Genomic DNA, 27,992 nt, shown 5'->3' on the forward strand with positions numbered 1-27,992 from the left:
GCTGGTAAAACAACAGCCTGGCATTACATAAAAAGCAGTGAGTGAAGAGGGTGGTTTATTTTATTTTGGGCACTTACTCTCCTTAAAAATCCCACTCAGTTTTTACAACTCCATAGTGAAAAGATTACATTTTTATTTTACAAAACTGTAACTTTTATTTTCAATGTAAACAATATAATTTTTCAGTGGCACATCTCTCCACACCTGAATCCTGATCACAGGCAGAAGAAAAATACACATGGTATATACAAGCTCATATTAGTTAGGGATATCAAATATATGCTTCACACAAAAATCTGTACAGTTAAAAACAGAAATTTAAAAACTGGCATCAAAATAAGCAACTTTTACTTAACCAATCACACAGTAGATTAGATCAGGAGAGTACAAAAAACACAGCAAAGGCCTCTTAAAATTTCCAGTTATCTGTAAGAAGCAGCATAAAAAAACTTGATTGCACAAGAGTGAAAATCAGTTCCTTAAAATACTTCATTTGCTAGGAATCAACAAAGAAACAACTGGAAAGTTTCTTATGTAGGCTCCCACACAGGAGTTCACATTTGATTATTCCCAGAAAATTATTATGATCTGCAGTTGTGATTATGAAATCTGCACGAGGAGCTTGAAAATTATGTTCATTTTAAAAACAACACTGCAGCAAGCCCAGTTTTCACCCAGTTAATTACATATAGGAGCCAGATATATAATCCTTCCATGAAACAAAGAAGCATGGGCTGCTTCTGGCACAGAATCATTTTATGGTGGGAAATCAGTACATATGGGTTTTGGAAACATTTCCTGCATTGGCTGACTTGCCATATTCTGGCACTGACTAAAATAATTCTAATATAATTTCATCTTGTTATATATACTCTTAGATAGATCAGCTAGGTATAAAGTCAGTTTGTCTACAATAATTACATTAGAATAAATTATTATTTCTCTCCTGGATTATCATAAAGCAGGAAACTGGCTAGTTGTTTTAGATATCACAAGAGAAAACAGATTCCAAGATAGGAACAAATATCACTATAACAAAGAATGCTTAGAGTTGAGATATTTTAATTAATGATATCTGGAAAGAGACAGTAGGTTTACAAACGGCAGTCAATTCAAGTTTACATTCAAGGCACAGTGCAAGGGGATATTAACTGTTAGTCTTGTTCCAAGGGCAACCTGGTGTTACTCAGGAAAACACATACAGCACCCAGCTCCAGCGAGCTCAATATCGTCCTTCTGTCGCCTTCCTCTTTCAAGCAGCCCCTCGTTCGGCTTGTGCTCAGCAATTATGTCTTCTACTCGGGTGATGTAAAGCAGAGTTATCAACACTCCAAGAAACTGTCAAACAACAAATAAATAAAATTGTTCCCATAGGATCTGTTTTCTCCTCCTCCTCCTCCTCCTCCCTGTCACCCAATAGGCCTTCAGGGACCATTAAAAACCCCTACTTGCCCAACTTTGACATTGCACTCATCATCATGAACATTCTGCAAAGCCCAAAGAAGTAGCTGATGCTGAGCAAGATTTCTGAGTTCAAGCTGCTTCCCCTCCTATCAGGAGAAGTTCCCAACCACACAGAACTCTGTCTGTTGCAATCTGTTGTTCTCGATTCCTTGCCAACCCAGAAACCTGGGCAAGAGGAGGCGGTGGAATCTAGACCCAGACTCAGGTGCTGTTTAGTGGGAGGGAGGGAGGGAAAGAGGAAGGGGCAATGCTCCCTCTATCTTACAAAGAGAGTTACCTGTGGAAACAGTACACCAAGCAAAATTCCAGCCATGATGGCATAGTTGTCCATAAACCAAATGAGTACAGCATTTGTACATCCTCTGACATATATGATATGTTGAACACTCAGGCGCTGGAAGGCAATAAGTAGCAACCTCATTAATGCGGGAGACAAAATGGGTTTCCCCTCTCTTGACTGCCTACACCCCTACCATATTTTATGCAGACAACTTACTATTGGGGTTCTGTTGGCAAGAGTAACTTCTTACCAAACAGGACTCCCTGGAGAAGGCTTGGCATAGCTGAGATATCTGAGTGCCCTTAACCCAATTCTTTTTGATCATTTAGATCCAGGGTGGTGGAGAAACAACTCAATAAAGTCATGATGGTGGCTTTGATTGCCACCTTCCTTGTAGAACTTTCTCTCCAAAGAGTCCCCCCCAGGCCAACTTATTTTTTCTACTTAAAAAGCCTTCCTCAATCTGATGCTCTCAGTCTGGCATCTTGAGATTATGGGCACACCTGGACAGCTTTACATTGTGTATGGTTGGTTTGAAAATTATGGAAAACAGATTTGTTCCAAAGGGCCTGGGGATAAGCTTAGCCATTCTTAGACATGCAACATGGTAAGACAGACCACAAAGTCTCCAGCATTTGGCAATCACCAGGTACATATGGAATTTGACTATGTTACAGGGCATGATGCATATATAAAAAAGGGATGGGCTTCAACGTACAGTCCCAGCTGCCATCTTGACTTTTGCCCTTGCTTTTAATTAAAAGAATTTAAGAACAAATAAAATTGGGGGCAAGAAGCAGAGCATGTGAACTAATGGATGATTTCTCTCACTGGTTTCATGTGGATATTAAACCACATTAGTTCAAGTTGCATTTACATTTTATTTAAGGATCTTAATTTTAAATCATGAAGGGATAAGAGAAAGGACATGCAATTAACTCCTGTTTTCTGACTGATATTATTTAAGGTAGCAATTGAAATTAAATGCTATCCTGCACTGCAATAGTAGCGTGATAGATTTATAGCTGCTTCTCCTGGTCTACCACTCAAGACCTGGATTCCGCTGGCATTTTGTCCTGTTCTCTTTGGTGTTTATTTCAGTGAAGCCAGTACTTCATCAAGCTATTAATCTACCAGCAATAGACAGATATCACAAGGAACACTGCCACTTATGCACTCTTCTTTTTGTGGGTGTGGGGCCAAAGCATAATAAAGAGAACAAGACAAACAAAGTAGCGGGTGGCTCCTGTCCCCTTTCTTAAAAGTTTGCCATGCATAAAGTTAGCCACTCTTAAAACAGCAAATTGTTAAGTGACTTAATGCTAACTATATATAAAAATATTTCATATCCTTACCTCTTCATTAATCGTTTTATATCCACACATGGTATTAATGACCATTGTCTGGGAAAAACACATATACAAACATTCACACACAATGTAACATGAACAGATTTATAGAGCTTGTTTTAGAACTGAATATAACATAAAACACAATCTTGTGTTAGTTATTTTTATCTTTCCTGAAACATTAAATAAACAAGAAAAATTAAAACCCAGTATGTGTTAAAACTCCAAATGCTATTGTTATAGTTCGAGAAACAAATATATTCCCTTGTTGCATAGAACACATTTTCTGTTAATGTTCTAGCTAAGAAAAACACTAGAAGGTCAAAAATCACTACATAGTTCTGTCAAGTTTTTAAATATCTCAAAAGGAAGTATTTGGGGGCACAAATAAACCTCCTTGCATCCAAATTATTAGTACAATTTATTAGTAACGCCCAAAGCGTTTTATAGATGACTTTGGCATCAATAATACTTGTTCAAAAGTTACATTTCAGTTTGTTGATTCACTGTACATATTTGGCCATCCAACCATATACCTGGTTTTACCAGGCCACACTTTTTCTTGTAAACAACTTGTAAAAGGTTTAAGCCATTCCAAAAGAACTCCCCTGAAAAATCAAGATTGTTTGTCCTATATATTTAAGTATTGAACAAGAGCATCCAACAACATTGGCAAGTCACATGAATTGAACAAATCAAGGTACAATTCACTGGGATTATACTCTGAATACTAACCCTTCTGAAATAAGGCAATCAATTAAAAAAACAGGTTCCACCCATTTCAGGTTTTTTTTAAGTTTTTTAATCTCACCTTTATTATTTTTGTAAATAACTCAAGGCGGGGAACATACCTATTACTCCTTCCTCCTCCTATTCTCCCCAAAGCAACCCTGTGAGGTGAGCTGGGCTGAGAGAGAGTGACTGGCCCAAGGTCACCTGGTCAGCTTTCAGGCCTCATACTTGTACCAAAAAACATGCTTGTCCAATAGACACTTGTTAAATTTATATGCAGCTTACCCTTTTTCCTACATTGTATTACTTGGTTATGAGCCAAAGGTCTTTCGGTTTACATCACAAGCATCAATGCCATTTACAAAGTTCCCACTACCCAGAGGTGTTCAGGGGGTCAAAAAAGTCAAGAAGGCACCCACAGCCATTCAATTAAATCCCCATCTGTTTTTTATATGCATTGCACAAACAATGCCTATCAAAAGGGACAGGTCTTCAATTCCATAGCCACAGCCATCCTCTTGACTTTATTTTACTGCTCCTGTGGGTGTCCCTGCTACTATCTGCTCCCAAAACATAGCATATATAAATATTCTAGTTATCTACAACAGGGGTTTTTTGGTGCCTCAGAAACCAGCAGTGTGCATCAGTAAAATGAAGAACCTTTGTCAAAGAGAGAAGCCACCTGAAGCTATGATAGAGTGGGCAGGATTCCAGCTGCATTACCATAAGGACTTAGCTCACACTATACCCATCAGACAGCTGAATAATCAGGTTAGCTGCCAAGATGGTCAATCTCCTCTTGATTCAAATGGGTTGCTACTCTTCATTTATCTTTAAACTGTCACTTATGCACATCTACTTGTATATGGATCAAAACATTAAAAGAAAACTAAAAGTGCCCTAGGGATTTGACAGTCAGCATGGGACATTTAAGAAGCCAACCATTTACTATCTTCCACATGGAGATCTTTTCTATTCTACTTACCACACTGAATACTTGCAAAATAGGACTTTTTAAGAACAAGCTTGAGGATAGGAGAAATAAGATTATTTACAATCCTGCCCCCCCCCCAACCCCACAACTCTTTTGGTAGTGCTAAGTTTGGGAGCCCTTCAGTCAAGCTGAAGCCAGCAATACAAGCATCCCAAATACTTGCTGGCTATAAAGTAATGTATCCTTAGAATTAGCATAGAGTGTAGCCAGCTTTTTATTTTGCAATTGTTGGCCCTTATTTTCCTATCTGTTAAAGTGTGGGAAATGATCTGGACTGAGTCAAGCCATGCTCACCTTTTTCCTGTATCAGCCATGACACAGCCCAACTTAGTTCTAATGACTTATGCAAGAGAAATGGACTTGACTCATAGGCCTGATAAGCATGCGATTATAGATAGCAAAAAGTAAGCTTGCTCAATCTGGCAAAATTTCCTGGGCTTGAATAGCACAAGCATTTGTTTACACTATCCCTATAGATTTTCACTGAAGTGGCAAAGCCTAATATCCAGATCTTATACTGTATATTCCATGAAACTTGCCTAAAGAGAAAGACACTGTCCTCCCATATTAATTGTATTTTTCCATGACCACAGAGTAAATGAATAATTGCTGCTCGCATCTGTATTTTTCCAATGCAAAAGCCAAGCTAGTTTTGGAAACTATGTCAAACAGTAAAGATTTATTCGGCTTAATTTATTTTTAGAGTGCCAGTGTGGCATCTTTCAGACGAATGTGTATAACACAAGACAGCACTGCAAAGATGTCAAGGACTATTCTTTGATGCGTTTATAATGTTAATTTTAAAGCTTTTAAAAAACAGTGCTATTTTTATCATTGTGAAGGTGTCTGAAAAAAACACACAAATGTAGTGATGTTGACTTACTGAAGGTATTGCCCTCACATAGGTGTTGGTATTATCTGATAATAGACTGTGCACATTTTTCTCACTGATAGTCATATCAGAGCATCACAGATAGTTTACCTGCAAAATCTGTTGCCTACAGCTGCATTACTATAAGCTTAGCCTTATTGAAAACAATAATTTGCTTCTGAGCAGATGAACAGGATTACACTGTCAATGAATTGAATCTCACTGGTGTAGGACATTATAATTCATTTGAACATTGGACTTTATTATTAGAATTGTGCCTCTGAAAAGCCGTATTTCATAGTGCATTTGTGACTGGTCACAAAAAGAGATACATCATATAATAAGCCTCAGTGACATGCTAGAAGGAAAAAAGTCTGGCTTTTCCCTTCCTTCAAAAGATATTTACAGTAAGGCAAAAATGCTGTTTAATTATCAATTAAAAAGCCAACACAAATTAATTTATACTAGATTTATCCAAATGCTGGCTAGGGAAGTTGCTTGTAGAGTCTATGCTCCCAATACCTGTAAGGCTATGTCCATATAATCATGAACTATGCTTCCTTCTGTTTATGTTATACAATCTTTGTGTGTTGTGGTTTTTTGAGGCAAACTTGACTCCTGGCAACTACATGCAGTGTTGTTGGCAACCTTTGTGGTACCATGGAACATGACAAACACTCAAGAAACTGCCCAATTAATCCAGAGTAATGTATTGTTTTTACCTTATTTGTGATACAACAAGAGTAAGGAACTCCACAGGCTAATGGTCCTGGAGCAGAACAGTCATGATACTGATTTTTTGACCAGTCTTTAAAATCTTCTCCGCCACAACACTTAAACTTTAAGAGAAAAGGGTATTATATAATTGTATTTAGGGTCTGTAAAATATGACAAATAAATAAATGAATGAATGAATGAATGAATGAATGAATGAATAAATAAATAAATAAATAAATAAATAAAAGGTGGCAGACTTAGCACTGTTGCAGAATCTAAACATTCCTCATTTAAAAACCATGATGAAGTCAAGGAAAAAAATAATGCTTGTTATAAGAGAGTAGCTGGACTGTCTTATGCAGTAATCTTCAGAATACAGTTTTGGAAAAGAGTCTGCAGGGAAATAAGGCCTTAAGATCTGATTTGACTGGATTTCAATCAAATCCCAATCTACCGTACACTTCCCAGGTTAGTGATTAAGAAGTACGTTATGTGTGTTTTGCCTCTGTCTCTGTACACATATATGTGCATATGTATGCAAGAAGATGTCTAGTTGTATCATAAAGAAAGAAGATAAATGAGTTGGTTTGAAATGGAAAAAAGGCAGCGTTAAGTTCAAAAGTAAAGAAACGTGCAAAATGTTGTATACTGTAATTAAATGGTTAAAATCTTCTGAGATCTTTATAAATATCTTGTGAAAATCCCAATGCATTTACAGAGAAGCACCTTCAACATACAAAATAGGATCTGCCAGTGCTGACAATCCTAAAGAAAGTTAGCTTCAAAATAAATTGGAATTTTGATTAGAAATGTACAGATAAAATGGCAATAAACCTTAGACGCATTAGTTCTGACATACTAATGCATGCTTCTATCATTTGCATTTTTGTTTAGTTGGTTTTGCCTACAAATCACAAATGTGGTTCACAGATTTTATCAGAACTACTTGAGACACAGTTAAATTGCAACAGATTACAGCAATATAATTTAACATTTAGAAAATGGAATAGAGCTTGAAGACTAACCATTGTTAATCAAACTTAATACATGAATTAAACATCTACTTGATATAAAACTAAATAAGGATAAACAAGACTCTTACAAAAATAGAAGAAATGGGCAACTTGGAAAGCAGTAAAGTGGTATAAATACAATTTATCTTTTTTTTTTCCTTCCAAAGAAAGAAGATTGCTATAGTAATTTAATTTAATTATGTTATAAAGAACAGCTTTAATAGAAAGGTGATATAGATATAAAACTGTTCTTCCACACCTCTCAGTCATTCTATTCAGCTTGCATTCCAACATACCTATATGATCACAGGGGATTTCATTATCATCTACATATATGATGCCTCTCTGGATGGTTTTATTTCGTTGAGCTTCTCAGTGGCTTAAGGCAAAAATAATCCAATTCACCATAAGCTCATGAGAATTTTAACAGCATATTTCCTTCACTAAGAATTTCAGGTTTCAACAAACTTCTTACTGACTGAAAAATTCAGTAAGGGTTCCATCCAAGCTTTCTCTCTATTGAATTCAGTGGGGCTTACTTCAGATATGCTTACAATTATGCTGCAAATTGTAATGTTGTAAGTGGTTAAGAAATAAACCTCGATTCTTTGATGAACCTTTTAAACTCCATCAGTAATATGTCACTCTTACAGACATATTAGTATCTAACCAATCATTACTATAGAATTGGGCTGAAACAGAGAAGGGAAATTTCCAGTGATCCCTTTTCTTACCCCAAATAAGAAAGGACTCCCTACCCCATCCACTATTTCTAGAACAGTCGTGCTGGAAAAGGTCAGGAAGAATATTTCTGTATAAAGCTACAGACCAAAGAGTTATCAAAAAACAGTGGAAACTATACTATATAAATACAAAACATATATTCAAAGGAAGAACGCCACACAGGCACCTGAATTTCATAGCTGACATATACAGTACATCAGAGATGAAATATGGTGTGCGTGAGTCAAGCCCAACATAAACTAATAGAGATTGTCATGGTTGGAAGGAACTGGAGAAGATCATCATTCTTTCTCTTTCTGCTGATAGATGGCTTCTGTTTGTAATCTACTGGATATCACCCATTAATTTCATTTTGTCATGAGCTGCAATAGAAGTCACTCATGGATGGATGAGCAGCAGAAATGGCCTGCAGTTCTGGTAGAATTCCACAAGAGCTATTAAACATTTTACTATCAAATGAATTTTATTTTTCTGAATGTATGCCCTGGTACGATGTATTCTTAATCAGAAGTGCAAGACTGCCACCATTTTTGGAGACTTGTGTGCAATCACCAACATCTCACAAGCTCTCTTGCAGGAATACAAAAATCTAGCAACTCTCTCATGAAATTCTGGCAATTTTGAAGGAGGAATGCCTGAGCCATTATATAAGATGGCACCTGCAGGCCAAAAGATTGCTGATCTCTGGAATATTAACGAATCTATAAGCAGTTTAGGCAGGATCGAGCTGATGCTGAAAAACAAACCTGCTTTTGAACAAAATCCATAATGTTTTTGAAGTCCAAGTCATCATAGTAATTCTCAATTCCTCTTCGGATATTCTCATTTAAAAAAGCAATTGTCTTTAAAAGGAAAAAGAAGAGAAGATATGTAACAAAAACAAGTTGGCATACATTCATATACAACATGGTAGCTGGCAACAAAGCCTCTTGGAGACATCCATAAAATTGGACTATTTCATCAAAATAACCCAAGCTCCACCCCTTTCATACGGGTGACATCACAATTCAGGTACAAAAGGGGTAGAGTTTGCAATGCAACAGCGCAACCATGTTTTCATCATTTACCCCCTTGAAGACTTCTGCTCACATGCATCTCCCAGGCCTCCTAATCACTTTCCTATTTTGCTCTCTCTCAAGGTGGTCCACAGGGTGTCAAAAAAGTTAATATGAAAGCCACAACCATGTGATCAAACCCTTGCACATCAAAAAGGGGTAGGGTTTTGATCACATGGATGTGGTTTCCATTGCGACTGTTTTGACCCCCTTCCTGCAGACACCCCTGCTTGCTCTGTTGAAAAGGAAAAGAAACAACAGTACAATAGCACAATCAAAAGGTTGCATGGCCCTAATATGAAGTCAATTAGAAACAATTTTAATGTAATCATTAGGTTAATCACTGAAGCTACAAATGAAAGATTTTTTTTTAGTTTAATGAGTTACATGACAAATATCAAACAGAAAATAGTAAAATTTCTATTCTTCTAATAGTGGTAACTTTGTTTATTAAACTGTTACTATCTCACGTTGTCTACATCTTAGAAAAATGAAAATATTCTATTAGATTTAACTGAATAAATTACTGAAGGCAAGCAACGAGTGAATTAATAGGCAAATAAATGATTTACCAAATCTATACTTGACCAAATTGTAGAAAAATCATGAATTACTCCTACAAGAGAGAGAGACAGTTTGATGTAGTGGTTAAGGCACCAGGCTTGAAACCGGGAGAGACTGTGAGTTCTAGTCCTGCCTTAGGCACAAAGCCAGCTGGGTGACCTTGGGCCAGTCACTCTCTCTCAACCCTAGGAAGCAGGCAATGGCAAGCCACTTCTGAAAAACCTTGCCAAGAAAACTGCAGGGACTTGTCCAGGCAGTCGCCAGGAGTCAACATTCAAAGGTACAAACAAACAAAAAACCCTCATACAAAGTGATTGTTTCTTATGGATCTTCCAGATGATATTATTATGCAATAATCCTTGTTGTTTGTTTGTTTGTTTTTGTTTTTATTTTTCGAATTTTGCCACCGCCCATCTCCCCCCGGAAGAGGGACTCTGGGTGGTTTACAATAAAGTTAACAAATTAAAAACAATAGCTATAAATAGTATATAAAATATAAATACAAATACAAAATATAAATATAAATATAAAAAAATAAAAATAAAAATAAAAATAAAATCCAGATGGCAGTAAAAGATCTAATTCAGTTCATATGTATGTGAGGAGCACTCTAAGGCACCAGCCCTCCCAAAGAATAACTACTCCCCTTCCCGCCCCAAGTGAGGTGGCAGAGCCAGGGCTTCAGATTCTTCCAGAAGGCCAGGAGTGATAGGGCCAATCTCACCTCTGGGGGCAGCATGTTCCACAGGGTGGGACCCACTGCAAAGAAGGCCTGCTTCCTGGACCCCGCCAAATGGAATTCTCTTACAGACAGGGTCCACAACATGCTCTCTCTGCATGATTGGGTGGGACGGGTTGACTTAACTGGGAAGAGGCAGTCCCTCAGGTAACCTGGCCCCATGCTATGTAGGGCTGTAAAGGTGATAACCAGCACCTTGAATTGGACCCAGAAGCAAACCAGTACCCAATGCAGCTCGCGCAGCAATGGTGTTACATGTGCCGATCTTGGGGCACCAAGAATTGCCCACGCGGCCGCATTCTCGACCAGCTGTAGCTTCTGGATACTCTTCAGTATCCAGGATTTAAATAAATATCTAAATAACTAACTCATCTGCTTCTGTAATAGACAGACTTAATTCTCCAAGTATTCCAACTGCACTGTTTTTCCAGTAGGAAAATATTCTTCCTCTACTTCACTAATACCTAAGTGTTTCACGGAATATGGTTGCAAAATGAAAATTTTTAATAATGGTGGTGATACATCCCTAAGTTACTCTGTAGGGTGGACCTGGATGTGTTTTACACCCATTATGATTCTCATTTTCCAGCTAGACTTCTTGTAACCGGTTTCCATCCTGCTAACTCATCTAGAATGAGTAGATCACATGGCCTCATTATATCAAGTTAATTTGATATATACTGTTTGCGTGTGTGTGTGTGTGTGTGTGTGGTGCTGTGAGTAGTCATTTCTTTGCCAGGCCCTGCTTCTTTAACCACTCCCTGTGGACTGATGCTGGGCCAGAAAATCCCTGAGTAGCAGGGATGAGATTTCTGTTTTATGACTACACTTAGTGGCAGGGAAACAACAATCTCAGTCACAATTGCTTGGGGGAGGGGGGGCAACAGGGCTTTAATCTCCCACCCCAGTTAAGTTCATTACTCCTTCATATTAAAAGCATATCTGTGCCCAACGCTGAGCACCAGAACAGAAGAAGGGAGGCCTTAACTTCCAGATTTCCAATTATTGGTGGAGGAAGGATTTGGGTGAATGATGTGTGTTTGTGTCTGCATGAAAGGTGAAAGTGCACAGGCAATTCTGCACTCCATCCTTAAGCTGCTTGTCTCCCATGCTGCCCCTACCTTTTTCTTAAGCCGAATTCAGAAATTCCAGTCCAGATTACAGTGAGTTGGCAATGGGCCAAGGCTGATGTTCAATTCAAGACCCAACTGGTCATTCCCTTGCTTCTTGTCCTTCCATGTAAGGAAGGGAAGTCTCAGTGGCTGGACTCTGTATGGACTGGTCTACCAGTGCCTGCCTTTTCTTTTTAGGGATTGTTCCCTCCTCACTAGTCCTCATGCCTGTCCATTGTTTTCCTGGATTTTTGCACACATGGATGCTGGAAAACAAAGCAGGAAGTGCATTTGCCACAGGTGGGAATGGGAGAAGGATGACATCATCCATTCCTGCACTCAGGAAGCCATGAATGGCCAGCACAGATGATGAGCCAAGCAGTAAGTGCAGCTGTGCCCTTATATGTATGTATGGGAAGAACCCATGAGCTTACGCTGAAGATGTCTCTGGGTTTGGAAGTTATCCATGTGTATTATAGAGAAGAGGAAGGGGAAGTGCCTGTGGCCTGATTTGATTGGCCCAATCCATCAGCTCCATTGAGGTGCGCCACCCCAAAGCATTCTCAAATCACTAGTACCCTCCAACTAAAAAAGGCTACCAATTCCTGGCTTTATGCCCTGAGCCCCTGTGCACTACTCCTTCTAACATACTACCTTTGAATAACCTCACAGTGGATTCATCTTGAAACACTTCCTTAGTTTTTCTGATTAGGAAAATAATAAAACATTATTTTAGCAGCATGTACAGGCTAGGTTCAGACTATTGTTTCTATATTATTGCACACATATTAGATCAGAAAAGCCCCTGAAGGATAATGAAATACCATGGGTAATATACAGACCTTTGCCTGCCTAAATCTTTTTAAAGCAGTGTAAAGCTTTATTGGCTTCCTAGTGGCACATACAAAGCTGATTTCAATTTCGGGCTGCTCATCAGAGTTTTCAGCCAATAATTTTAAGTTAGAAGCTGCCAGCCTTTTAAAATTACATTAGATAAAAGACATATTTATTATATTCAACCATCAATGTTCCACTGATGCAGCAGATCCATCAATATTTTAACACATGCAAGATACTATCAATAATGTAAGAACAATTGTCAAAGCCCACAAAGTTTCCAGAGTGAAAATTTTGTGAATAGTAAGAGAATATGCAAGGGAGAAAGCCAATTCTATAATACCGAAAGAGTTTAAACCGATGCTTGCATTCTGTTACGACAGGAAGGCAAACAGGACATTGTATTAGGGACTGATCCCAACTTCCAAAGAAATTAAGTTTTCTAACCTTTGTGGTTACCAAGATGTGGTTAAAATATGTTAGAAAGCCAGAAGGATTAATGAAAAATAATCTGGCTGGGAGAACGTTACATGCAAAATAATAACCATTGCAGAATAAATTGTGGAAAATGATAGGATTTCTTTAAAGTTCTCTGTTTGCAGAGTTTATCAGAATACAGTTTGTGGGGTGCTTTCTCATAGCCAAGGATAGTCAACCCTTGCCACTGGCATGATCTTCTGTAACTTGGCCATAACTACACATCTTATCTATCTATCTATCTATCTATCTATCTATCTATCTATCCAATTTGTCCCCGCCCATCTCCTCCCATCGGGGCACTCTGGGCAGTTTACAATAATCAAATAAAACAACCATACAATAAATAAAATATACAGTATAAAATTACAGTAATAAATAATATAAATAAGAGTAAAAAATAAAAAAGTCCAAGTGGCAAAAGAATCTAACACATCATTTTACTTTAGCTATTATCTTACTTCAGACACTTAGTTTTTAAATTAAGTACATTTTCTATATTTTTCAAACTAAATCTGGTCTTCAATGCAGACATTTCTCACAATATTTTTGTTAATAATAATAATAATAAACATGCACATAATTTAATTAATAGCATTAATTTCTCTTCTGATTCGACTCCTCATTAACCTACAAGTAGATTACTTTCTTGGTCACCTGGCAAACAGTTTTCTTACCTGATTTCGGAAAATTAAGGCCGTAACTCCACCAATTAGTTCAATGAGCAAACAAAGGCCCAAGATGTACATGAACTGCAAAAGAATGGTTTTAAAAATCTTACATAAAACTCACACAATCCAAAAGCCTTACTCTTGAAATCATGAATTTTTAACTTTTATTTAATTCAAATAACTTTCAGAACGATTGGAGATGAGCTCACGTATTGGAGTTCTCGCCAAGAGTGTCTGCAGGGTATGGTCAAAAAAGACAGGATGGTGGCCGTAATGTGCACGATGCACATAAAAAGCAGGCAGAGCTTCAATTGTAGCACTGCAGCCACCATCTTGACTTTTTTGACCATACCTTGGCAACACCCCTAGTTCTTACCCATGCCTTGGGCAGATTTTTGCCTCTCATCTACTCAGTTGAGAAAGCAGCAGGAAAAAAGTCACTTTGTCCCACCCCCACCCCGTTTCTACGCATACTCACACAGAGACACACTGCCCCAGGTTCTCGACACACTTCTGACACTGCAGCCACTCATGCAGCACTCAATTTTTAGAGAGTCAGTGCATGGCAATTTACTAGGAACATGCCATTAGTGGTCACTGTGAGGCATTCCGACTCCTTTGGTTCGAACCTTTACTTGCCAAGGCAGCAATGCAAGGCATGGTGTATCTGCCAACAACGTGGAAAAGCACAAATACTGAATAGAGAATTGTCCGGCATAGATGGCTGAAGGCAGCATGGTCCAATAGCATAGCCTCCAACATGCTATGAGCATTTTATAGTATCCTTTATTCAGCTACCAGGGCTTGCATGGTGTTAACTCTAGTGATCCACTGGAAACAGCAATGCCTCCTGCTTCTGGAGCCATCTTTGCCCATTTAATTGTCTTGCTTACAAGGAAATGTCACTGTTCTTCCTCTTATTCATGTACAATTCTCAGCAGCTGCTTCTACGGATCCTCTCTCATTTGGAAAAAAGAATTTTTGCAAGTCCTGACAGTTTTCCTGTCTTGGATAGCAACAGAACAGCAGCTCTGAATATATGTATAGAGCATAAACTATATTTATCAAGCCCAACCCCTTCCTCATCCTGCTTATCTCAATTTACCAGCAAAATAGCTCTCTCAGTACCAGGCTGATGGGTATTTTAAAAAAAACACAACCACAGGACATTCTGTTTTTGCATTTCCTGACCCAATGGGCTTCTTGGTTGGCTTTTAATGTCTTGTCAGTTAAATGGCTGTATTTTGAAATAATCTAAATCAGTGTTTCTCAACCTTGGCAACTTTAAGATGTGTGGACTTCAACTCCCAGAATTCCCCAGCCAGCATTGCTGGCTGGGGAATTCTGGGAGTTGAAGTCCACACATCTTAAAGTTGCCAAGGTAAAAAACACTGATTTAAACGAAACAGCCCCTTCCTGTCACCCACTGAAGGTAAACTGTATTTGGAAACAAAAAGCAAAACAACAAAAAAAGTCTGGAAAGAGCCCTCTTCTACTCTATCAGGAAATATACTACAGGAAATGGTATTATGTTAGATGCATGGCATGAGTTGAATATTTAACTGTTTTTCAATAAGGATGTTTTGTACACAGGAATTCCTTTATGGAGGTTTTATTACACTTACATGGTAAAACACTCAGGCTGCTAGAGGCCAGGAGATGAGCAACAACACAGTTTTCTTCAACTCTTCCATCCAATTCTCTGCTCAGTTTTTTGGGGGGCAGATTTTAAGCTTTGACATGTCTCAAAAGAGCGAAGTATGTTGACATAACTATATGTTCTCAGAAGTATTGCAGATTTTACTTTGAAACTGTGGTTGTATCTAACCATGCTACAGCAGAATTATACAAGTTTGTAATATTTGATTACAAACGTATGTAATTACACTATGAACAGGATTGCAAATGTGACCACAAATCTGTCCCAGGTCAAAAGCTTGACAAATACTCACCCAGGTTTTCCCTTATGCCTGAAATAAATATTGGAACAACAAATGCTCATCCTACAATTTCCCTCTGAAATTAAATCTGGTCTTCATTGCAGACATTTCTGACCATTTTTTTTGTCAATCATCATCCTGCAATTTAGTTAACAGTGTTACTACCTCAGTTGTTCACTTCCAGTTCTGATCTCACCAACCAGGCTAACAAAATGTTTATAATAGTTCTAGTAATAGAGGGATAATTAATATTATAATTATAATACCCTTCAATTTAACTCAAACTTATTTTTTAACTTCAATGTAAGTTATTTATGAATAAGAAAATACATAATTTACCTCAAAATAGTTAATTTTGTTAAGGAAGTGAACAACATTCTAGCATGAAAGAAAGAATCTTGCTCAGCTTTGCTTTATTACCAAGAAATATGTATGTCTATACTGTAGAGTGTTTTGAATGAAGTACTGATTTGTTTTTTAACATCATACTATGCAAGCATATGGATTAAATATTAGTTAAGAATAAACGTTTTAAAATCCGGAATTTATATTCCACTTTTCTTAAATAAATCTTACTTTTGTATTTTTACTTCTGTTTAACCCTTTTTTTAATGTACTTTTCTCCAGATGTTTTTAATGCACCTTTTTCCACCTTTTTTTTTCTGCTCTTTTTCCAGATCCCTATCAGGAGCCATAAAAATTGCTTTAAGGGTCAAGGCAAAATAGATTTATACTTAAAAAAAAAAATACTTACAGCTTGAAGAAGGTCTAAGTTGTCCCGCAGGGAAGCCAACACCCCAAGGAAGGAAACAAGGAACATCACAATGCCCAGGAGAATTAGAATGATTGCTGGAGCTAAAAAGGCACTTTCAAGGGTTTTATATTTCTGTCTTTCAACTTCTGCATAAATGCCCACAGCCAAGACAAATGCTCCTAGCAACTGGAACAGAAAAAAAAATGTATGGCTTATGAATTACAAATTCTGTGCATTTCATTGATAACTAAGTGCAGAAATTTTGATAAGCATCACTAAACTAATCCAAAGCCTAGACCAGAAGCAATCATTGCAGAGCAGAGGTATGTTGACCTTCTTGATCAGTGATAAAATGAGCATACTACATTTCCTTTAGGTTATTACACACAACAGAAATGTTATTATTGAACTGTTTGTAGCTGAATCAGTATAACTGATCATAAGGTCATAATTATCCCCTTGAAGTATACAGTATCTAACTACTCACGGGAACAACTGATTTATTTAAAATTGTACATACTGCTCTATGTTAGGACTATACATTACAGATTTTCTGCCTAGACTGGACAGTGGGAATTTTGGGAGTTTTGGGCCCTATCTGTCTTGAGGACAGCAGGCTGGAGAAGGATAAATAATAAATAATACCTGAAATTACTCATCTGAAATAGTCATTGAGAGAGACACAACTCTGAGATAGAAAACCAGCTACAGTGTTCTCCTCTTGGTGCCTTTCAGACATGTTGGCCCTATTCCCAGACTCCCCCAGAGAGCTGGCCATTGGATAAGGTCTGGCAGCTGACCATTACCACATCTGCAAGGCACCCTGTGGAGAAAGGCAGACCTGGTGCATTATGCTATTTCCTAGGTTTACGTTTTATTTGAAATGATGAAAAGTTTTACTCTTATTTTCAGTCATTTTTACCCATGTTTTTGAATGGCAGAAAATAAACATTCTTGCTACAACTCATTAAAATATGATGAACTTAAAAACTGAACTCAGTGTAAATAGAACAAGTATATGGAGCAAATTGGTTTTCTGCTGCTCTTGAGAACAAGACTTTCTAAATTCCCCATTTTTCCATTACCTGAAGAAGCCACGCATCCACCATTCTCACAACTCCATAATCAATTACTTCCAAAAAGCCTTGTGCCCCAATCCACCATTATTTCTTCTGTAACTTGCTCCACTGTTACACAATGTCAGGGCTTTTTACAACACTTCATCATTCTTTGGGGGTGAATCTTCTATGACATTTTGCTAGAGGAGTATTTTCCTACCACTCCCTGATCTTCCAGAGACATTCAATTCTTCCCACATCATTTTCAGTCTCCAGGAGATCAGCTACCTAGTGATCTTTTGCTCTCCCAGGTGCACAGCTCCCAAACACCTCCTTGTATTTGGGCAAGGGAGGGGGGGAAATATATTTTATCAATTGACCAAATTACAGGGCAGATGAGGCAAACCTTTCAGAGAAAAATAGCCCTTCTGGATGGTCCAAATCTCCTTGATCCCTTGCTATGTCATTTCTGCCATTACGTTTTTTTCACTCAGTTAGTAAATTATGGACCTGGATTCACAGTAGGCAAATTGGGTAGGTGAAGAGAATCCCTTATTTGTTTGTTTGTCTGCTTGTTTGCTTGTTTGCTTGCTTCTTGCTTGCTTGCTTGTTTAAGGAAGGATATGACGTTCAAAATTTGCCTAAGCTCATATGTGGTGTGGGGGTGGGACGTGTAGACAGCCACCAAGGACAGCTTGCAGGCAGCAAGGACAAACGCTGGTTAGTTGGTTTGTTCAACAAGCATCTCAGTATTCCCCTAATCAGTGGATGGAATGTAGCCCCGTGAAGAAGAATGGAAGACATGGATTTTCTGACTACATTTTGCTCTGGGATGTAATAGATGAACTGATTTTCTAATTGCCTCTAAAACTGGGGTGGTAGGAAGCAGTTTTTGGCCTCCTAATAATACAAGCTTTTCCACAGCCTTGGCAGAAGACAGGATCTTTCTTCCAAGAGGCAATTAAGCAGAAACTGGACAGCTACAGCTATCAAGGATGCTATAACCACATCTCAGACTGACTGTGCACTTGGTAAGAGTCAAACTAGATAATTTCAAGATCCCTTACAATTCCAGATATTGCTGTAGATCAGTGTTTCTTAAACGTTTTGCTCTCAGGACCCCTTTCCGCTTTTAAAAGTTATGGAGGACCCCAAAAAAGCTTTTGTTGTATGGGTTGTATTTATTGATATTCACCATATTAAAAATTCACAGAATATTTATTTATTGAATCGTGTAAAAATAACAATATTAAACCCATTAGATATTAACTTAAATAAAATACTTTTCAGGAAAAAACCCTGTATTTTTTAACAAGTAAAAAATAATAATGAGAAGTGTGATACTGTCTTAAATTTTTGCAAATATCTTCACTATCTGGAAAAGAATTTTGATTTTGTGGACCTCTAAGAGGGTCTTGTGGGACCCCAAGGGGTCCTCAGACCACACTTTAAGAAACACTGTTCTAGATCAACCTTTCCCAACCTTTTTACCTGGAGAAATCCATGAAATAATTATCAGATCTCAGGGAACCCCTGCATAAAAATTATTTCTACAGCTCACAGTACATTAAACATTAAAAAAACAATCTTTATTTTTTTCAGTCACAATATCTCATGGAACACTTAGCAACCTCAATCCCAGCTGAGAAAGGCTACTCTAGATATTTTGAACAACTTCGTGTTCTTATAATCTAAGTAATTAACTAACTGATGTATTGGAAAAAAATACAGAAGTTGCAACGATCAAGATTAATATGGCTTGGAAGATGTGCTTAAGAGGCCAGAAGCTTACAAAACAATTCCACTGTATACAAACAGATGAAATCAGTCTATTTTCATTTGCAATATGGTATTTTATGAAATCTATAAACATTAAGTGAACTTCCAGCTGACCAGGTTTGACCATGGCCCAAATCAATGAAAACTGAGTTGGGTTTAAACAAATTGATCTGACTAGGTGAGGTTACAAGAATGCTACTGGAATAGGTAAATTTACTTTTATTTTTTGGCAAGTCTGCAACACTCACAAGGTACTGACAGCCAGTCGGATCTCATCATTCCTGGCCAGCTGGCAATAAGGAACACATCATCCAGTTCCCTCAGATTTCTGCCAAAAAACAAATCCCTCCACCCTCTGCTTTAAAAAACAAACAAGCAAACAAACCGCAAACAAGCATTTTGGAGCATGTTTAAGATGTCAAGTGGTTGTATCCCCTATCTTCTCCATTGTGGCCTCTTTACCCAGTCCTGATTCCTGTTTCCAGGCCTGGATACTGGGATCTAGAACGTGGTGGTAGTCTGGCACCCACTCTAATGACCACCTGGGCTACAGTGGCAACAGAACTTCTGCATGGACACTTGCTATCTGAAAACGGATTTCCTTGTTTTCAACACACCTTGTTACTGCAGCAAGATGGAGCTGGGGCAAAGCATGACACAAGGGCCAAGTGACAGAGTCAACAGATTAGTGAAGGACAGTGCAGTTGCGCCTCAGCTAGAAGAGATCTAACTCATGTATGAACTCATAATCCTAATATATACTTAAACAAACAGTTATCAATCTAGTTTAGTTTCCATCCAGAAGGAAAACTATGGTATGAAGACTCCATGTTTCTACATACTTGATATAATGAAAGAGGAGAAAAGGATGGCAGACTTACACAACTGAAAATAAGAGGAAAGCAGATCCAAAGCAAGGAATTATATTGGTATGCTATGTTTCTTGAAAGGCAACTCTTCCGCCTATTGCTTATAATAATTCAGTTATTTGATATTCTACTGAACAGTAATCTCTATTATTAAATTACTGTAGTACAGTAAGGAAATGTAAAAGATTTCCAGTAAATACTATGCATTTTATATATTGTGTACTGTACTTATAGTTTTCTCAAAATCCTCATTTTCTTTCCATTTATGTATTCCTGATCAAAAATAAATTCACTTAAAAGAGATTTCATCTGATCTATACTGTATCTCGTGATTAAAAAAATAGACATTTCACACTGCAGTACCTTATTAACTATAATTTTCAGATGTGCTACCTTAATTTGCCATCTCTGTGGGTCACATGTCATCTAATAGTGAATTACAAAAGATCAGAGGAAAATCTGAATTATAAGGAAAGTGACTAGATTACAAAAGCAATTATTTGCGGCTGGATCACAGAGCTACTGAGCAGGCTGTTTTTCCAAAGTAGCGCTTGTCTGATTCCCAACTCAAATTCAGCAATGGATTTTGAACAGAATTCTAGAGCAATGTGAAAACCCAGAAAGGAAAGTCCATTTTATTGCTGTTGACCTGAAAGAGGTTGCATTTGCTGCATTCTGAATGGAAAGGTGCATGAGATTCTTGAAAAGATGTGTGCAAGAGTGTGCAAGAGAGAAAAGAAAATATTTATGCTTTTCAAACAATTCTGATATTCTGACAGAACCCTAGTAGTGCACTACCTTGGTTTGTGAAATCTGGACATGTCACTAGGTTTAACCAGTTTAACTAGTAATGTTTATTCAGTCAATCACCAGCAAAAATACTGGAAGATTATTAAACAAACAAAATGCAATAACTACTTTAATTATCTTATTCTTCCTCTTCTCCCAAACACTAGAGAGGTAATTTAACATGCTCTTAAGTAGTTTAAATAGAAGAAGCACTCTGTCAAACTATCCTTTGCCTAGTTAGAAAAGTGATACGGTAAAGAAATTAAGTCTCTAGATGTTTACTGAAGAGAAAAAAATGAAATGTGAGTTTCAAGAAAGCATGTTAGCTTTTTACAAGTTTCTCAAGTGTGTTTGCACTGAGAGCATAAACTCTTGCCCAAGAAAAGTCCATGTGTCCATAAATAGTCACAAAATTAGTAATCTAACAAAGAACTGAGACTCATAGAATCATGAAAAAATCAAGTGTCTATAAACTATCAATGTCCAAAAAAGAACAAGGGAAAGAGAGCATAAAGCAGGCGTGTCCAACCCATGGCCCACAGGCCACATGTGGCCCTGAACAGCTAGTAATGTGGCCCCCCAAAATCGTAAACTTTTCACATTATTTTGCCTTTTTGTGACTCGATTGTGCAGTGCTCAAGCGCAGCCTGCATAGGTAGAAACAACGGAACGCCGTGTAGGGGAGGGGACAGTGCAGTGCTGACGATGACACCCGCTACACACGTCAGCTTGTGGCAACTTGGCGTTCTATATAATATTTCTACCTACCTACATGTGTTCGGTGATGACAGGCGTTTATTGTTATTATTATTATTAAGTAGACATGTAAATTTTCTTATCTGATTATTAAACTTTGCTTTGTTTATTTGCCTACCTAACAATTGACGATGGGCTTGTTGTGTTATTTCTTTAAAAATATATTTATTCCTAAATAAATTTATTCCAGCATGGCTTCAACAGAAAACAGAGCCCAAAGAAGAAAATAAAAAAAGAAAAATCGTGGATGAAGGAAGAGTATTCAACGAAAAATGGACAGATGAGTACTTTTTTGTTGAGATAAGTACTAAGGCGCTATGCTTAATTTGTAGGGAAAATGTGTCAGTTTTCAAAGACTACAATTTGAAAAGGCATTATACGGAAAAACATGCTGCCAAATTCGAAGTGTATCAAGGAATTTGTCGTAAAGACAAATTAGCGGAACTGAAAAAAAATCTGTTGTCTCAACAATTTTTTTTTTTTAAATCACAACTCAAAAGGACTCTATTATAAAAGCTAGTTATTTGGTAGCAAATCTGATTGCAAAAAAATCAAAACCATTTACTGATAGTAAGTTTATTAAGCAATGTATGGAAAGTGTGGCAGATATAATTTGTCCTGATAAAAAAAGCAATTTTTCTAAAATCAGTTTGTCTCACCAGACTATAGCCAGGTGAATTGAAGAAATAGGAAAATCTATCAAAAGAGGTTTGAAGAGTAAAGCTGCTAATTTCAAATTTTATGCTTTGGCGATTGATGAAAGTACTGATTCTACAGATATGGCTCAACTTGCCAATATACCAATATTTTGGTATATTTTCGACTCCATTTCAGTCGACGTAACTACATTACCTCCAAATTTTCAAATGGAACGCATAGAGTTGCAATCAGACATTCAACTCAAAGAAAAATTTGATGTTTCTCTACTGGACTTGACCTATCTTCCTAGAGAAAAATATCCCTCACTTCACAATCACACCTTATTCATGACTTCGCTCTTTGGCGGCATGTACATTTGTGAACAACTATTTTCAAGGATGAAGCACACAAAAAGTAAAATTAGAATTAAAATTTCTGACGAGCACCTTGAGAACTCACTGAGAATTGCAAGCACTTTCATCAAACCAGACATTGATGCATTAGTTTCACAAAACAAGGACAAATGTCCCACTAGTTTTATGTTGCCCTCTTTTTAAAAATTTTACAATAGAAATATTTTTAAAAAATGAAGTTTTATTCCTTATATACATTAGCTATATTATATATTTTATCTGTGGCCTAAGACAATTCCTCTTCACTCAATGTAGCCCAGGGAAGCCAAAAGGTTGGACACCCATGGCATAAAAACTTCACAATATATGTTTAAAGAGAGCTTCATTTTGAGAAGCAGAATGTACAGCTGACTTACTATTGTTGATTTATTCTTCTTGTTGTTTTTATAATTTTCATTTATTGTATTGCTGCATTTATAATTTTAACTTGCTGTAACCTGCCTAGACTCTTTTAAGTTGGGCAGGTTGTAAAATCTGTAGTTAAATAAATAAATAAACCTATGCAGAGCATAGAATTTTCCTTTAATGCCACAGAAAACACAAAGGAAAATATTTGAGGAAAAGAAAAGATATATGGAAGAATCTGTATCCAAGTCTCACTTTCAGAGAGATTAAGGCCTCTGGAACAATTCAAAGATATTGAGAAGTCATGCCAGGGTGTTATCAAGCATGTTTCCACACTAATTAAGAGTTAGGGTCACACACGCTGCTTTCAAGACTTCCTACAAATTTTATTTTCTTTGTCAAAAGTAAGTGAAAAGGATCTGATCCAAACTGGTATCCCAGTGTGAGGGGATAGGAGACTTTAACTTCCTTTTTTGGAGAGGGAAGTGCAGTCATATATTAATTTTTCATGCTGCTCATACAGTTCTGCGTTGAATACAGAACAGAGGAACTTCCATTAGATAAACCATGGATGACAGTGCCCACTGGTATTGAAATGTTGCTTTCTTATCTATTTTACAACAGAATTCTTGTTGTTGTTTATTCGTTTAGTCGCTTCCGACTCTTCGTGACTTCATGGACCAGCCCACGCCAGAGCTTCCTGTCGGTCGTCAACACTCCCAGCTCCCCCAGGGACGAGTCCGTCACCTCTAGAATATCATCCATCCATCTTGCCCTTGGTCGGCCCCTCTTCCTTTTGCCTTCCACTCTCCCTAGCATCAGCATCTTCTCCAGGGTGTCCTGTCTTCTCAAACAGAATTCTAGAATTCCAGAATTTCAACTACCAACATACCATTTTGAAACCACCTCAGCTCTTCTTATTTTTTCTCGCTTTTCTTGCAGAACCAAAGTAATGTTTTTCTTGTACGCTTCTTGTATGCTGCCCTGTCGTTGAAAGTCTGGCCACTTACAAGTTTAATAAATTGTTGCTGTTGTTTAGGTACAAAAACAAGTAATCTCCCTGCAAATGAGCATTCTTTATTATTAAAAAAAAAAGTTCCTGGATGCCTGTTATGGAAACAGTGATTCTGTGAAGGGGCATTAAGCAACTAATCACCTTTTAGTAGATAACATTCTAACTACAGTCGTTAAAGACAGTTCCTTTGCATAACAATGTGCCTTAGTTAGCATCAAGAATCAAAAGGCATAATCAATTGTATTTCTTAAAAATACATTTAAACATTTTATGTTTCATATGGTCAGGAGTTTTTTCTTTCAATTAGTGCCTTTTAAAATGCTTGTATTCATGTGAATAGGGAATGAGTTCATATACAATAGTCCCAGCTTTATAACCATGATGATTAAATCCAGGAATGAGGGCCATATCCATATCCATTCTCCTCTTCCCAGCACAAACTTGAATGAGTACAGAAAGAACAGTTCCCTGCTTCATCTGAAAATTTAGTTTAATGTTAGCTTACTAAACAGGAGATGAACTCAAGGTCAGACCTGGCTTAAAAGTTTAATAAGTTTACATTTCCTAAACAAGCAAGGACCTTACTCTAAAGCAGAGTTTCTTAAAGTGTGGTCTGAGGACTGCTGGCGGTCCCTAAGACCCTCTCAGGGGTCCACAAAATCAAAATTATTTGCAAGTTATTGAAGATACTGGCAAAAATTTAAAACAATGCCACTCTTCTCATTATTATTTTTACTTGTTAAAAAAATATAGGGTTTTTTCATGAAAAATATTTTATTTATGCTAATATCTAATGGGTTTAATATTGTTATTTTTACATGATTCAATAAATATTCTATGAATACATCAGTTTTAATCTTTAATACAATAAATATCAATAAATATAACCCATACAAACAAAAGCTCTTTTGAGGTCCTCCATAATTTTTAAAAGTGGGGAGGTGTCCTGAGAGCAAAAAGTTTAAGCAACACTGCTCTAAAGAGAAAAAGGGAGGGATGAGGGAGAACCCTAAAAACCAGTTTGGTCAAGTGTCAAAATGCTGCATTAGAAGCTGGAGGACTGTGAATTCTAATCCTGTTTTTTGGGCCAATCATTCCCTCTCAGCCCTAGGAAGAAGGTGCAGGAATCACTTCTGAAAATGTTTTTAAAATTGCATGGATTTGTCTCCGAAATCACCAGGAGTCAGGGCTGATTTATCAACATAACGAGAGGACCACATGAGCATAAGACTGAGCTCAGTTTATTATAAGACTGAGCTCAGTTTATTATCTGGTTTCATTAACTGGTTCATAAATCACAACAGTGGTTTATGAAGCCAGAAACATTCAGTCCAAGTCAGCTATGTTTTAATATTATCTACAGTACATGTGATGGCTAATATTATCTATATTTGATGGTTAATTAATCAAAAATGCACAGTATTTTTATTATGATTATTTGAAACTTCAAAAGCATCTAAACAGCTTTAAATAGCAAATATATATGGGAAAGTATGGCATTGTATAAAAGGAAAAGGAATGTGGAAGAAGCATGTAGTGATATTTAAACTGTATTTCTGATCACACAAGAGCTCGGAGTTTCTACAATCCCCAGAACAACTCTACTCTTATCAACAATAGATTTCATTCATAAATATTCATAAATATTATTTATTTGCTTGTTGTTTCTATGGAATCAGCAATGTGCAAAGGGTTTTACATCAGTACTAGCCCACTAATCCTTTCCCCAAAGAATTTAACTATATTCAGCTCAAGGAAAATAAAACAGGAGAAGGAAAGAAAGTACTAAATCTAAACAAGGTAATAATATATTTTAAGCAGAAGTGTAAACATCAATGGATCTATATGATTAATTGTTCAAAATTTTACATTTGCTTCCCAATTTTTACATTTGCCTCCCAATTTTTTTTTTTAAGAAATTTACATGGCTACCCAACTCAAAAGATTGTGACTCTGGGCAAGAAAACCAACAAACAAAAAAAATTAGTAAGCAAGCAGAATCCAAATGTGGGAAGGGCAGATGCCACTGAGGACAGGCGGTCCCACAAATAACCTGGTCTTGTGCCATGTTGAGCTTTATAGATGATAACCAGCACCTTGAATTGCACCTAGAAGTTAACTGGGAGCCAGACCAGCAAACTAAGTAGTGATCCTACATGGGATGGATGAAGATACATCCCTAACTACCCACCTGCTGCATTCTGTACCAACTGTAGCTTCCAGATGCTTTTCAAGGGCAGCTTCATGTAGAGCACAATGCAGCAATCTGATTGATGGGTTCCTAATGCATGAGTGACAGCAAGCAGAACCCCCCAATCCAGGAATGGGAGCAACTGGCATTGGGCAAAAGCCCTTCTGGCCACAGCTGCCACCTGCTCTTCAAGCAGTTTATGTACATTCACAAAAAGACATATTTTTATTTATACTATATTATTATTAGTTACTTCTTTATATTATTTATCACTACATAAATTATTTATTCTTTATTATTCCTAGGTTATTTTACAAATAATATGCCCAATTTGATACGTCTAATTTTTAAAGCAGTAATCCATCTTCTTAAATTAATCAGCTAAAAGGTATCCAGTCAGCTCACAGCCCTAGATTTTATTATACAAAACATAAAGGCTGCAGGTCCTTTAGAACAAATACATTTTTTAAAAAATGAGTCATCCTTTTGCCCCGTGCAGGACATTTATGCTCCTCATTTCCTCATGAGAGTAAAATCTTATTTATAACGTATAGCGTTTCTGTTTCTGTATTTGACCATAAAGAAAAATAACTCTTGAAATCAACTCAATGACAGTACAGCTGCATTTTGATGCTGATTAGGAACATTTCTCTGAGAAATTCAACTCAAAACCAGCATTACCCAACACAATGCAAATACAACAGTAGGTCTAAAAAATGAAACTAAAAACATCAAAACACACGGCAGAGGGTAAGTATAAATCGAAAAACAAAGCAGTAGAAGAAATCAAAAGGAATTCCCTTCGGAAAAATAACGGGGCGACTGACAAGGGCCACCGTCCCGTTAAAGTCTCCTCGTTGAATGTCCCGCACGAACCGAACTGCCCGTCCGCTGACCGCACAATCGAACCCCCCTCGCCTCTGTTTGCGAGGACGTTATTCCGCTTTCAACCCCGACCGGCCGCGGCCGCCTCCGAACAGGCATTTCGAGCAGAAACCGCGCCTTGCCCAGCCTCCCCTCCGCGCAGCCCTCCAAACGGCGCGGAAACTTTGGCCACCCGGCCGCCTCCTCCGCGCGCCGCCGGCAACTCCCGCAGCCTTCCAGACGAGCTTCACCCGGACAGCCGCGCTTCCGTCCGGGAAGTCGCCGCCGCCCCACGGCAACCAAACCACCTGTGGCCCGCGGGGCGCCCCGCGTCTGGGAGCGGCGCCTTTCCCCCGAGCATCCCTCGCGCACTTGGGGGCAGCGGGGCGAGCACAGCGCCCGGAGACGCCCCGCGGCCACCTGCTGGCTGGCTGGCTGGCTGAGCCCGCCGTCCGCCCTTCCCAGCCGGGCCGGTGCCGGCGCCCGTGGCCTCCCCCTCCCGGAGCGCCTATTGCAGCAGCCGCCTCCCGCCCCTTCCCGCGCTTACCCAGAACAGCGTCGAGTAGGTAACCAGCGTGAACTTGAGGCACAAGTAGGAGAAGCGCGCGCAGTAGCGAACCTGCTCCGAGTCTCCCGGCGCCGCCATCGCCCGCCGCCTCCTGCTCGCCACCTGCGACGCTCCGTGCCAGCCAGCCCAGAGGCGGCGACGCTGGCGGCGGCGGCAGCTCCTGCAAGAGGCTCGCCTGCGCCAGGCGGCCTGCGTGGCTGAGCGCGGCAGAGCAGCTGCAGAGGGGAGAGACGGGCGCGCCCTGCTAGGGCTGGAAGGGTTGAAGGCTGGGCTGGCGTCTTGGGGCAACTGGAAACGAGGCCACGAGCGGGGGTCAAACTGATCTCCGTAGACCTCATCTCGTTGGAAAGGACGCGCTTCGGATTAAGCCCGGGACCGGACAGGGGCTGCGCT

General features: G+C 38.4%; 1 protein-coding gene across 2 annotated transcripts; it reads right to left on the bottom strand.

The window, feature by feature from the left end:
- Positions 1-129: 129 nt before the first annotated feature.
- Positions 130-27,953, bottom strand: TSPAN15 (tetraspanin 15). 2 transcript variants are annotated; one of them, XM_063307532.1, is made up of 8 exons: positions 27,579-27,953; positions 16,314-16,499; positions 13,626-13,700; positions 8,911-9,006; positions 6,413-6,529; positions 3,100-3,147; positions 1,742-1,858; positions 130-1,338 (listed from the first exon to the last, which is right to left on the bottom strand). In XM_063307532.1, exons 1-8 carry the CDS (start codon positions 27,675-27,677, stop codon positions 1,183-1,185), a joined length of 894 nt encoding a protein of 297 aa, XP_063163602.1. In that variant the 5' UTR covers positions 27,678-27,953; the 3' UTR covers positions 130-1,182. The 2 variants fall into 2 exon arrangements, with proteins under 2 accessions (XP_063163602.1, XP_063163601.1); XM_063307531.1 differs by lacking the exon at positions 13,626-13,700 and having other exon boundaries at positions 27,579-27,741.
- Positions 27,954-27,992: the final 39 nt, after the last annotated feature.

The sequence above is a fragment of the Candoia aspera genome, chromosome 6 (assembly GCF_035149785.1).
Source record: "Candoia aspera isolate rCanAsp1 chromosome 6, rCanAsp1.hap2, whole genome shotgun sequence".
In the NCBI taxonomy this organism is placed as follows: Eukaryota; Metazoa; Chordata; class Lepidosauria; order Squamata; family Boidae; genus Candoia; species Candoia aspera.